The sequence below is a fragment of the Oncorhynchus gorbuscha genome, linkage group LG04 (assembly GCF_021184085.1).
Source record: "Oncorhynchus gorbuscha isolate QuinsamMale2020 ecotype Even-year linkage group LG04, OgorEven_v1.0, whole genome shotgun sequence".
Lineage (NCBI taxonomy): Eukaryota > Metazoa > Chordata > Actinopteri > Salmoniformes > Salmonidae > Oncorhynchus > Oncorhynchus gorbuscha.
In genome coordinates, this window is record NC_060176.1 from 79,078,077 (window position 1) to 79,091,610 (window position 13,534).

Consider the following 13,534-nt stretch of genomic DNA (forward strand, 5'->3'; position numbering starts at 1 on the left):
ACTCAAAATATTGTCTTTATTGAAAAAAAAAAAGGTCCATAAAAAAATAGGAACGTGTCATATACATTGTATATTTAATTCTCTGAGATTTACGTATAGATTAGGCAGATGGGTGTTCTAACCAGCTACCAGCACCTTGACCCCTGACCTCTAACCCCTGATTTATTCTGATTTTATATTATATATATTTTTCTATCTTTATCCTGCGTTGTTGGAATATGACGTGTTAGTAAGAATTTCACTGTTGGAATACAGCTGTTCCTGAAGCATGTGACAAATAAAGTTGTATTTGATGACAAAATTAGTCTGGGATCTAGGAATCTGGTCGTTTCAATTACTTCTGCCATTTTGTTGCTTTTCAAATCACAGACTGTAGCTTTAAGGGTCAGTTCAAATGTGGGGTCAAGGGTCAAAGCCAGTCTACTCTTCTTTTGGAATATTATCATTCGATATTTTGTCACATAAAAATAACACAAAAAAACGTATTCTACATGAACGTGCCACTGAGAAACAGCATGGTATCTTAAGCAAGATGGTCTATTGGATACACAAAAGTCTGAAGACAGAAGGAAACTTAATTTAAAAAGTGCATTAGTGGTACGAGGAATCACATTTGTCTTTTTTGTCGTTGTATTACTTCTCCCACCCTGTTCTTCACCCACTTGGAAGGTTCTTCTCAGGCTCTGTCATGGTTGTTTTGACCAGGGGGGGTGGAGGTGGTGGTGGTGGTGGTAGGAGGGGCTCTGACAGGGACCTTAGGGACTCTTATGTATCAGCTTCTTACAGTGTTTAGCCTGCAAACACACAGACACACTTAGAGTTAGGTCACTAGCTAAAGTAAGTTTCTTTTGAATTCCAAAATTTAGTACTATAGCTACTATATACTGTAATCTATGTAATCTACCCAGTACAATATTTTATGTATTTATTATTTCACCTTTAACCAGGTAAGTTAGTTGAGAACAAGTTCTCATCTACAACTGTGACCTGGCCAAGATAAAGCAAAGCAGAGCGACACAAACAACAACACAAAGTTACACATGGAATAAACAAGCGTACAGTCAATAACACAATAGAAGAAAAGAAAGAAAGTCTATATACAGTGTGTGCAAATGGTGTGAGGAGGTAAGGCAATAAAATAGGCCATAGTAGCGATGTAATTACAGTTTAGCAAATTAACACTGGAGTGATAGATGAACAGATGATGATGTGCAAGTAGAGATACTGGTGTGCAAAAGAGCAGAAAAGTAAATAAAAACAATATGGGGATGAGGGAGGTAGATTGGATGGGCTATTTACAGAAGGGCTATGTACAGCTGCAGCGATTGGTTAGCTGCTCAGATAGCTGATGTTTAAAGTTAGTGGGGAAATATAAGTCTCCAGCTTCAGCGATTTTTGCAATTCGTTCCAGTCATTGGCAGCAGAGAACTGGAAGGAATGGCAGCCAAAGTAGGTGTTGGCTTTGGGGATGACCAGTGAGATATACCTGCTGGAGCGCGTGCTACGGATGGGTGTTGTTATCGTGACCAGTGAGCTGAGATAAGGCGGCGCTTTACCTAGCATAGACTTATAGATGACCTGGAGCCTGTGGTTCTGGCGATGAATATGTAACGAGGGCCAGCCGACGAGAGCATACAGGTCGCATTGGTGGGTGGTATAAGAGGCTTTGGTGACAAAACGGATGGCACTGTGATAGACTGCATCCAGTTTGCTGAGTAGAGTGTTGGAGGCTATTTTGTAAATGACATCGCCGAAGTCGAGGATCGGTAGGATAGTCAGTTTTACGAGGGTATGTTTGGCGACGTGAAATAAGAAGCCAGTTCTAGATTTAATTTTGGATTGGAGATGTTTAATATGAGTCTGGAAAGAGAGTTTACATTCTAGCCAGACACCTAGGTATTTGTAGTTGTCCACATATTCTAAGTCAGAATCGTCCAGAGTAGTGATGCTAGTCGGTCGGGCGGGGGGGGTGCGGGCAGCGAACGGTTGAAAAGCATGCATTTGGTTTTACTAGCGTTTAGGAGCAGTTGGAGGCCACGGAAGGAGTGTTGTATGGCATTGAAGCTCTTTTGGAGGTTAGTTAACACAGTGTCCAAAGAAGGGCCAGATGTATACAGAATGGTGTCGTCTGCGTAGAGGTGGATCAGGGAATCACCAGCAGCAAGAGCGACATTGTTGATATATACAGAGAAAAGAGTCGGCCCGAGAATTGAACCCTGTGGTACCCCCATAGAGACTGCCAGAGGTCCGGACAACAGGTCCTCCGATTTGACACACTGAACTCTGTCTGAGAAGTAGTTGGTGAACTAGTCCAGGCAGTCATTGGAGAAAGCAAGGCTGTTGAATCTGCCGATAAGAATGAGGTAATTGACAGAGTCAAGAGCCTTGGCCAGGTCGATGAAGACGGCTACTCTATACTGCAATCTATGTCAAATTAAATCAAAGTTTATTTGTCACGTGCGCCGAATACAACAGGTGTAGTAGACCTTACAGGGAAATGCTGAATACAACATGTGTAGTAGACCTTACAGTGAAATGCTGAATACAACAGGTGTAGTAGACCTTACAGTGAAATGCTGAATACAACATGTGTAGTAGACCTTACAGTGAAATGCTGAATACAACAGGTGTAGTAGACCTCACAGTGAAATGCTGAATACAACAGGTGTAGTAGACCTTACAGTGAAATGCTGAATACAACTGGTGTAGTAGACCTCACAGTGAAATGCTGAATACAACAGGTATAGTAGACCTTACAGTTAAATGCTGAATACAACAGGTGTAGTAGACCTTACAGTGAAATGCTGAATACAACATGTGTAGTAACCCTATGTACGTGACTATGCATGTATGATAAAAATGCAGGTGTAGTAGACAGTGAAATGCGTAAAATGGAGGGGATTGCATGTATGATAAACGGGTGGTGGGTGGAGGGTGGCGGGACACAATGCAGATATTCCCGGTATGTAATCTTCACAGTACTATATCTACTATACACTGTAATCTATGTAATCTACATACACATTGTTTGTAATCTACATACACATTGCTTGTAATCTACATACACATTTGGCTTGTAAGGACGTTACCTTGAAGTTGGTTTCGTGGCATTTCTTGATGAGGCGGTCCATGAGATTCATCAGGTCTGTAACCCAGGTGGTGTCAGTGGGAGCACACAGCTTGAGTCCCCTCCTGGTAGTGAAGCTGCAGTAAGGAATGAGAGGGGAGACAGGTTACAAGGAGGTACAGAGTAAGGAATGAGAGGGGACAAAGGTTACAGGGAGGTATGGAGAGTAAGGAATATGCTGGGATCAAACTCCTGCTACTGGCATAGCCGTGGGAAGTAGGGGTGCTGAGGGTGCCAGCAGCACCCCCTGAGAAATCTGAATTTTCAACAAAAAAAATGTATTTTTAGAAAAATGTATATTTTCCCAAAAGTAGTCCACTGGGCCTTTACTAGTATTAGCAGAACGATATAGTTGTCCGTAGCATGGGCAAAAACAGTTTTTCATCATCTCTGCTTCAACAAAAAAAAGGTAGCTGTATAATTAAGAACAGTATCTTGCAGGATTTAATAGTTGTAATTGTAAGAGTTGTTGCCCTGTCCCTTTCTCTGCTATTGTCATTCTAATGGAATCCAGAAAGAACAAAACCCTGTCCCTTTCTCTGTGATGTCATTCTAATGGAATCCAGAAAGAACAAAACCCTGTCGTCAAACATTTACATCTAAAAGCTGTAAAGTTATGGGCAATGACACAAGACATCTACATTAAATTAAATATATTTCTTGATCAAATAATATGGAAAACAACCACTTTTTGTGCAGCATTATTATTCTTTTTAAAGTTTTAATTTTACCTTCATTTAACTAGGGAAGTCAGTTAAGAACAAATTGTTATTTTCAATGACTGCCTATGAACAGTGGGTTAACTGCCTGTTCAGGGGCAGAACGACAGATTTGTACCTTGTCAGCTCGGGGGTTTGAACTTGCAACCTTGCAGTTACTAGTCCATCACTCTAACCACTAGGCTACCCTTACCATCCATACAAACAGTGGAGGCTCCTCAGAGGATGAAGGGGAGGACCATCCTCCTCAGTGAATTTCAGTGAATTTTGCATTTAAGTAAAACGTTTAAAAAGTTTTCCTTAGTAGATGAAACTATACTAAATATAATCACATTTCACCATTTAATTGATTAAAGCAGTATTTTGCAATTAAAGTCTACAGTAGCATCAACAGAACTCTGTAGGGTAGCACTATAGTGTAGCCGGAGGACAGCTAGCTTCCGTCCTCCTCTGGGTACATTGACTTCAATACAAAACCTAGCAGGCTCATGGTTCTCACCCCCATCCATAGACTTACACCGTAATTAAGGCAACCTCCGGAGAACGTCTTCCAAGCTATCAAAGCTCTTGCAGCATGAATGTACATGTTGTCCACCCAATCAAAGGATGAGAAAACAAATCTAGTACTGAAAGCATAAACTACAGCTAACTAGTTGACTCAAAGAGAGAGAAAGACAACAGTTTTGAACAAATTAATATCTTCCAAAATGAAGGAGAATTAAATGAATGAGAGTCATCTAATATGCTGTATTCGAAATAAGGTCATGCTCATGGAAAAATAAGTGTCCTCTCTCACTGACCGCCACTGCTTACAAACCACTTCATGTAAATGTCATTACTGTATTGTACATACAGTTGATGTCGGAAGTTTACATACACTTAGGTTGAAGTCAACAAAAACAAACTATAGTTTTGGCAAGTCGGTTAGGACATCTACTTTGTGCATGACACAAGTCATTTTTCCAACAAGACAGATTATTTCACTTATAATGAATTCACTGTATCACAATCCAGTGGGTCAGAAGTTTACATACACATACAATGTTTCAGATCATCAAACAATGCTTTATATTACACAAAGATAACCCAAGAAAACACAAAATGCAGTTTTTAAGTAAAAACGTAGTTTATTAAGGAAAAAAAGCTATCCAAACCTTCATGGCCCTATGTTACAAAATAATTGCCCCCCATTGTTAAATCATGAATTTACTGTGTTTATTAATCAAATTTTTTGGAAAGCTGAGTTCAATTTCACTAGCCACACCCAGGCCTGATTACTGCCAGACCTGTTGAATCAAGAAATCGTCTAACATTGAAGTAGGCTAAAAGATCTCAAAAAGCAAGACATCATGCCGCGATCCAAAGGAATTCAGGAACAGATGAGAAACATCTATCAGTCTGGAAAGGGTTACAAAGTCATTTCTAAAGCTTTGGGACTCCAGTGAACCACGGTGAGAGCCATTACACACAAATGGAGAAAATCTGGAAGAGTGGTGAACCTTCCCAGGAGTGGCCGGCTGACCAAAATAACCCCAAGAGCGCAGCGACGACTCATCCAAGAGGTCACAAAAGAACCCATAACAACATCTAAAGAACTGCAAGCCTCACTTGCCTCAGTTAAGGTCAGTAGTCATGAGAAAGAAAGAGACTGGGCAAAAATGGCATCCATGGCAGAGTTCCAAGGCGAAAACCACTGCTGACTAAAAATAAAAATAAAGGCTTGTCTCACTTTTGGCCAAAAAAACCATCTTGATGATCCCCAAGACGTTTGGGGAAATATTCTGTGGACTGACGAGACAAACGTTGAACTTTTTGGAAGGTGTGCGTCCCGTTTTGTTCTGGTGTAAAAGTAACACAGCATTTCAGATAAAAGAACATCGTACCAACAGTCCAATATGGTGGTGGTAGTGTGATGGTATGGGGCTGCTTTGCTGCTTCAGGACCTGGACAACTTGCTGTGATTGATGGAACCATGAATTCTGCTCTCTACCAAAAAATCCTGAAGGAGATTGTCCGGCCATCAGTTCATGACCTCAAGCTGAAGCGCACTTGGGTTCTGCAGCAGGACAATGATCCAAAACACACCAGCAAGTCCACCTCTGAATGGGTTAAAAACTGCATTTTGTGTTTACTTGGGTTATCTTTGTGTAATATTTAAATTTGTTTGATGATCTGGAACATTTAAGTGTGACAGATGTGAAGGGAAAAAAAATCAGGAAATGCTTGTTTCCCTCACTGTATATCCACAGTAAAACGAGTCCGATATCGACATAACCTGAAAGGCCGCTCAGCAAGGAAGAAGCCACTGCTCCAAAATCGCCATAAAAAAGCCAGATTACGGTTTGCAACTGCACATGGAGACAAAGATCGTACTTTTGGAGAAATGTCCTCTGGTCTGATGAAGCAAAAATAGAATTGTTTGGCCATAATCACCATCTTTATGTTTGGAGGAAAAAGGGGGATGCTTGCAAGCCGAAGAACACCATCCCAACCGTGAAGCCCGGGGGTGGCAGCATCATGTTGTGGGGGTGCTTTGCTGCAAGAGGAACTGGTGCACTTCACAAAATAGATTGGCATCATGAGGTAGGAAAATTATGTGGATATATTGAAGCAACATCTCAAGACATCAGTCAGAAAGTTAAAGCTTGGTCGCAAATGGGTCTTCCAAATGGTCAATGACCACAAGCATACTTCCAAAGTTGTGGCAAAATGGCTTATGGACAACGAAGTCACTGTAACCTCAATCCTATTGAAAATTTGTGGGCAGAACTGAAAAAGTGTGTGCGAGCAAGGATGCCTACAAACCTGACTTAGTTACACCAGCTCTGTCAGGAGGAATGGGACCAAATTCCACCAACTTATTGTGGGAAGCTTGTGGAAGGCTCCCCGAAACGTTTGACCCAAGTTAAACAATTTAAAGGCAATGCTACCAAATACTAATTGAGTGTATGTAAACTTCTGACCCACTGGAAATGTGATGAAAGAAATAAAAGCTGAAATAATTAATTTTCTCTACTATTATTCTGACATTTCACATTCTTAAAATAAAGTGGTGATCCTAACTGACCTTAGACAGGGAATTTTTACTAGGATTAAATGTCAGAAATTGTGAAAAACTGAGTTTAAATGTATTTGGCTAAGGTATATGTTAACTTCCGACTTCAACTGTAGGCTGGTCATCTAGGTTTGTACCTGTAGTCTTTCCATCACCGTGACGATAAAACAATGACCAATCCAGTAATTGAGTACAATGAGACAATGAGACAACAAGTTGTTAATGATGATGTGGCTCAGTTGATAGAGAGTGCATGGTGCTTGCACCGCTAGGATTGTCGATTCGGTTCCTAAAGGGGGACTAGTATGAACATGTATGCAGTTACTCTGGATATGAGTCTACTAAAATGGAAATGGAAGGAATAGACCATTTTAGTTTTCACATAGAAATAATTTGCATTTGCCAGGGCCTCCTGGGTGGCGCAGTGGTTAAGGGTGCTGTACTGCAGCGCCAGCTGTGCCATCAGAACCCCTGGGTTCGCGCCCAGGCTCTGTCGTAACCGGAAGCTCCGTGGGGCGACGCACAATTGGCCTAGCTTCGTCTGGGTTAGGGAGGGCTTGGTCGGTAGGGGTGTCCTTGTCTCATCGTGCACCAGTGACTCCTATGGTGGGCCGGGCGCAGTGCGCTAACCAAGGTGGCCAGGTACACGGTGTTTCCTCCGACACATTGGTGCAGTCAGTTGGCTTCCGGGTTGGATGCGCGCTGTGTTAAGAAGCAGTGTGGTTGGGTTGTGTATTGGAGGACGCATGACTTTCAACCTTCGTCTCTCCTGAGCCCGTATGGGAGTTGTAGCGATGAGACAAGATAGTAGCGGACTACAACAATTGGATACCACGAAATTGGGGAGAAAAAGGGGTCAAATTCAGCAACAACAAAAAAAGAAATAATTTGCATTTGCCAAAGTATTTCAAGAACACAAGTATTATCAGATTAATTGTTACAGATAATTACCAGACTCTTAAGTTTGAAATGTTTTCACAAACGTTGTGCACTTTTCTAGTCCTGTAGTAGTGGACAGATATATAGACATCTTCAGCAAATCCCCTCCAGTACCCCCCAAACTACCATTGCTATGGCTACTGGGGGGCATGTGTAGTCTTGTCGGCAGTGCTACCACTACTAGACAATGCTTCAGAAAGGTTGCTGCTATAGACCTACCACGTACTGTACGGACTAGACAATACAACACCTTAATTGATTAGCATTATGTAAGTAGACAGGGTAAGGTATAAGCAAGATATACTGAACAAAATATAAACGCAACATGTAAAGTGTTGGTGCCATTTTTCGTGTGTTGAAATAAAAGGTTCCATACACACAAAAAAAACGTATTTCTCTCAAATGTGTTTATATTCCTGTTAGTAAGCATTTCTCCTTTGCCAAGATAATCCATCAATAAGATGATTAAACAGGATGATGGTTGCATAGGTGCACCTTGTGCTGGGGGACAATAAAAGGCCACTTTAAAATGTGCAGTTTTGTCACACAACACAATGCCACAGATCTCTCAAGTTTTGAGGGAGCGTCCAATTGGCATGCTGACTGCAGTAATGTTCAACAGAGCAGTTGCCAGAGAATTGAATGTTCATTTCTCTATCATAAGCCTCCTCCAATGTAATATTAGAGGATTTCGCAGTACATTCAACCAGCCTCACCACCGCAGACCACGTGTAACCATGCCAGCCCAATACCTGCAAATCCGGCTTCTTCATCTGTGGGATCGTCTGAGGAGGGGCGAGGTGGGTGCTGAGGAGTTTTTCTGTCTGTAATTAAGCCCTTTTGTGGGGAAAAACTCATTCTGATTGGCTGGACCAGGCTCCTAAGTGGGTGGGCCTATGCCCCACTTATTTCAATTGACTGGTTTCCTGCTATGAACTGTAAGACGGTAAAATCTTTTAAATTGTTCCATGTTGAGTTTATGTTTTTGTTAAGTATAATAACAGCCCTCGCTTTCTTATAAGGCATGTGGAGTTTTCACCATATTTCTTATACCAAATCAAATCAAATTGCATTTGTCAAATACACATGGTTAGCAGATGTTAATGCGAGTGTTTGCGAAATGCTTGTGCTTCTAGTTCCGACAATGCAGTAATACCTATACAATCCTCTCAACTCCACAGTGGGTGGTCGTTGTAAATCTAAACCAATGAAATACACGTTTTTCACTTACACCACAGCGTTGATGGAGCAGCCTTGACCTCTGACCTGAGGCTGGTAACCTATGACAACGTGTCTAGGGATCTCTCTCTGACTGACCGTCAGACAGCAGTCCATCACCATCTGGCCCCGAGTCACTGAGAGAGAAGAGAAAGAGAAGGTAAAAAACATTGAACCTTCAAAATAAAAGTTTAAAACAATCAAACAGTCAGCAGATAATTCAACAACAAATAATGGATAATACTTTTTACAATAAGATTTCACTTGTAAAGGGCTTATAAAGGGGTTATTATATATTTTTTTAAATCGATTATTTGATCATATGTAAATGCATTATAAACCATTAATAAATGGTTATAAATCATTGGTAAAAACAGTTCAATAACTGGCCAAATAGTAAGCCAATAGTTATGTCCAGTTACTAACCATTTTATAACTTACAAACGCTTATAATATTGAACCCTCGTGTATCATCATGCATCCTTATTTTCAATAGTTGCACAGTTGAACAATAGTTATTTTCTCCCTTTTAGGTGTGATTTAATAGGTGCTCTGTCCCAGGAATAGAAGAGGTTGGTTTTCATGATGCGTCTACATCCAGAACACGATTCAATCATCATTCCTAATTCCTTACCAGATTATATCAACACCCTTAACCACTTCTCTGTGATAGTCCAAGTATGGTGAACGCTCTGGTGTGAAATGGCAACCGTAATATCACTGGATGGTGAAACAACGGAGGAGTCATCCTTGTTATTGATACCCAGGGCTGTTGCAGTCATGTTATTGATACCCAGGGCTGTGGCAGTCATGTTATTGATACCCAGGGCTGTGGCAGTCATGTTATTGATACCCAGGGCTGTGGCAGTCATGTTATTGATACCTAGGGCTGTGGCAGTCATGTTATTGATACCTAGGGCTGTGGCAGTCATGTTATTGATACCCAGGGCTGTGGCAGTCATGTTATTGATACCTAGGGCCGTGGCAGTCATGTTATTGATACCTAGGGCTGTGGCAGTCATGTTATTGATACCCAGGGCTGTGGCAGTCATGTTATTGATACCTAGGGCTGTGGCAGTCATGTTATTGATACCCAGGGCTGTGGCAGTCATGTTATTGATACCCAGGGCTGTGGCAGTCATGTTATTGATACCCAGGGCTGTGGCAGTCATGTTATTGATACCCAGGGCTGTGGCAGTCATGTTATTGATACCTAGGGCTGTGGCCTAGGAATCATGTTATTGACCCCACCCCCTAAGTTTTAGATGCGCTATTGTTATTGACTGTCCCACTGGATGTCTGTGGCAGTCATTTTATTGATACCTAGGGCTGTAAATGACTTAAATGTAATGTAAATGTAACCTAGGGCTGTGGCAGTCATGTTATTGATACCTAGGGCTGTGGCAGTCATGTTATTGATATCCAAGGCTGTGGCAGTCATGTTATTGATACCCAGGGCTGTGGCAGTCATGTTATTGATACCCAGGGCTGTGGCAGTCATGTTATTGATACCCAGGGCTGTGGCAGTCATGACATTTTGTCAGCCTGTGATTTTTATGCAAATAACTGCCGGTCTCATTGTGATCATTAGTTAACATAAACATGTTTAGCATCTCCTGCCTTCCACGCAGTCTACAAGCCACTGATGAGGAACCTATAGAACATCTACAGTCTACAAGCTACTGACGAGGAACCTTTAGAACATCTACAGTCTACAAGCCACTGATGAGGAACCTATAGAACATCTACAGTCTACAAGCTACTGACGAGGAACCTTTAGAACATCTACAATCTACAAGCCACTGATAAAGAACCTATAGAACATCTACAGTCTACAAGCCACTGACGAGGAACCTATAGAACATCTACAGTCTACAAGCCACTGATGAGGAACCTTTAGAACATCTACAGTCTACAAGCCACTGACGAGGAACCTATAGAACATCTACAGTCTACAAGCTACTGACGAGGAACCTTTAGAACATCTACAATCTACAAGCCACTGATGAGGAACCTATAGAACATCTACAGTCTACAAGCCACTGATAAAGAACCTATAGAACATCTACAGTCTACAAGCCACTGACGAGGAACCTTTAGAACATCTACAGTCTACAAGCCACTGATGAGAAACCTTTAGAACATTTAAAGTCTACAAGCCACTGATGAGGAACCTATAGAACAACTACAATCTACAAGTCACTGATGAGGAACCTATAGAACATCTACAGTCTACAAGTCACTGACGAGAAACCTATAGAACATCTACATTTTAAAAAGTCTAATAAATCTATTTAATATAACCTACACCTTCCCAATAAATCCATGATTTATTTTAGACAGGTCTAAAGAAACATTATATGAAGTAAAATGTAGTCTATTTCAGAAGAACAGAATAGCTACTCTGAGTTGTCCCTATGTTAGGTCCTGATCTGGCTTTGTCATATGGCTGTGGGCTACGCTAGTTCATTTAGCAGACAAGATTTGCTTAAAATTCTGTGGCATTATTTTATATTATATTATAGTAAGGATGAATACAATTGAACATAGCCGAATGAAATAGAAGGGATATTTTCCCCAAAAGACTATTCTGTGTTGGGCGTTTAACAGAAAACAGGTCCTCCTATCAGAAATGGGTAAAATCACAAAGGAAGCCAGGGGGAAAAAAGCCATATTAGTTGTGTTGTTTGCTCTATAACCTGTTCGTTCACATCCCTTGCCACCGTGAAATATAGGCCTAAGGGTCGAGACAAGAAGAAGACACATTGGCAGAATAAATTCAACCACACCTTTGTTTCATCACAAAACCAGAGAACAACATCTGTCCAGTCCACATACATGATCTACAGCACGGTCAAGCAAGTTAATGTTTCCGACATTTTCTGACTACTGAACAACTATTGATTTAGACCCACAGAGAGTTACCCCAAGTCGCAAAGAAAACAGGAGCTGCCTCCACTACTCCAGCACCATTTTAACTTCCATATTTCAACATCATTTAATCACCTACAGTATGCTTATGTAACGGATGTGAAATGCTAGCTTAGTTAGCGGTGGTGCACGCTAAATAGTGTTTCAAACGGTGACGTCACTTGCTCTGAGACCTTGAAGTAGTAGTTCCCCTTGCTCTGCAAGGGCCGCGGCTTTTGTGGAGCGATGGATAACGATGCTTCGCGGGTGACTGTTGTTGATGTGTGCAGAGAATCCCTGGTTCGCACCCAGGTTTGGGCGAGGGGACGGTCTAAAGTTATACTGTTACACTTAGTCTAATAGTGACAGCTAAGACAACTAAGATACCAAAAACAATTTAGTCCAATGAAATATAATATGCCTGCCCATGCTACTGTGCATAGCCGTGGGAAGTTGGGGTGCTGAGGTTACCTGGGCCTTTACTAGTCCTGCATTAGCTGACCAATATATTAGTGTAGTGGAGACTAAACTACTTCCTGCATTTACACAGTGCCTTTTTGTAACGGATTTCTTACTCTTCGTCTGAGGAGGAGTAAGGATCGGACCAAATTTCAGTTCCTATTGCTTCCACTAGATGGTAATATGGTCACCGTAACAAAGTGTTGAATCTTCTGTCATGTACTGTATGTAGTGATGAGTACCCAATACTGCCTTTAAGTATGTCTACACTCTTGAGTGAACTCTCAAATCATTTATAAATGATGTATAACTGCTAAAAGTGTACCTTATCCTAAAGTGACAGACCTATAAACATTTATAACTGAGTTATCAACATTTATAAGTGCTAAAAGTATACCTTATTCTAAGGTGGTAATCCACTGACCATTAACAAAAGAGTTACCAACATTTATAACTGCTGAAAATATACCTTTAAAAAAAGTGGAAACCTACTGACCATTTATTCATGAGTTAGGCCTATCAATATTTATAACTTCTAAAAATATATCTTAAAAGAAAGTGGAAATATTCTGGATGTTTATGAATGAGTTTCAAACATTTAAAACAGCATATCATCTCCTAAAACATATGAAACAAGAGTAAGAACAAAATGTAATTTAATAGAATGATACATTGGGAAAATAATCGTAATTTCAATGACTCATTGGTATAGTGAGTAGTCTAGCTAATTCAGATAAACAGGGGGATGTCTTTTTTTTCTCTCATTTTTACCATTACAAGTCGGAATAGAAATTGACAACAGCTTAACTATTTAAAATACAACATTGGGTCTCATGGTCCCCTTCTGTGTTTTCACAAGGGGAGGCAGGTATCCTAGAAGGGGAGGTAGGTTGCCTAGAAGGGGCGGCAGGTTGCCTCTAGAAGGGGCGGCAGGTTGCCTCTAGAAGGGGCGGCAGGTATCCTAGAAGGGGCGGCAGGTAGCCTAGAAGGGGCGGCAGGTATCCTAGAAGGGGCGGCAGGTATCCTAGAAGGGGCGGCAGGTTGCCTCTAGAAGGGGTGGCAGGTAGCCTAGAAGGGGAGGCAGGTATCCTAGAAGGGGCGGCAGGT

General features: G+C 41.3%; 1 protein-coding gene across 1 annotated transcript in view; it reads right to left on the reverse strand.

Annotated features, from left to right (window-relative positions):
- Positions 1–13,534, reverse strand: part of ccl19a.1 (chemokine (C-C motif) ligand 19a, tandem duplicate 1) — a 17,812-nt gene continuing 4,278 nt past the window's right edge. The window contains exons 2-4 of the mRNA XM_046348169.1: positions 9,072–9,195; positions 3,090–3,204; positions 1–794 (exon numbers count right to left, since the gene is read on the reverse strand). Coding sequence (XP_046204125.1) covers positions 756–794; positions 3,090–3,204; positions 9,072–9,195 — 278 coding nt within the window. The 3' untranslated portion in view covers positions 1–755. The remainder of the gene's footprint in view (positions 795–3,089; positions 3,205–9,071; positions 9,196–13,534) is intronic.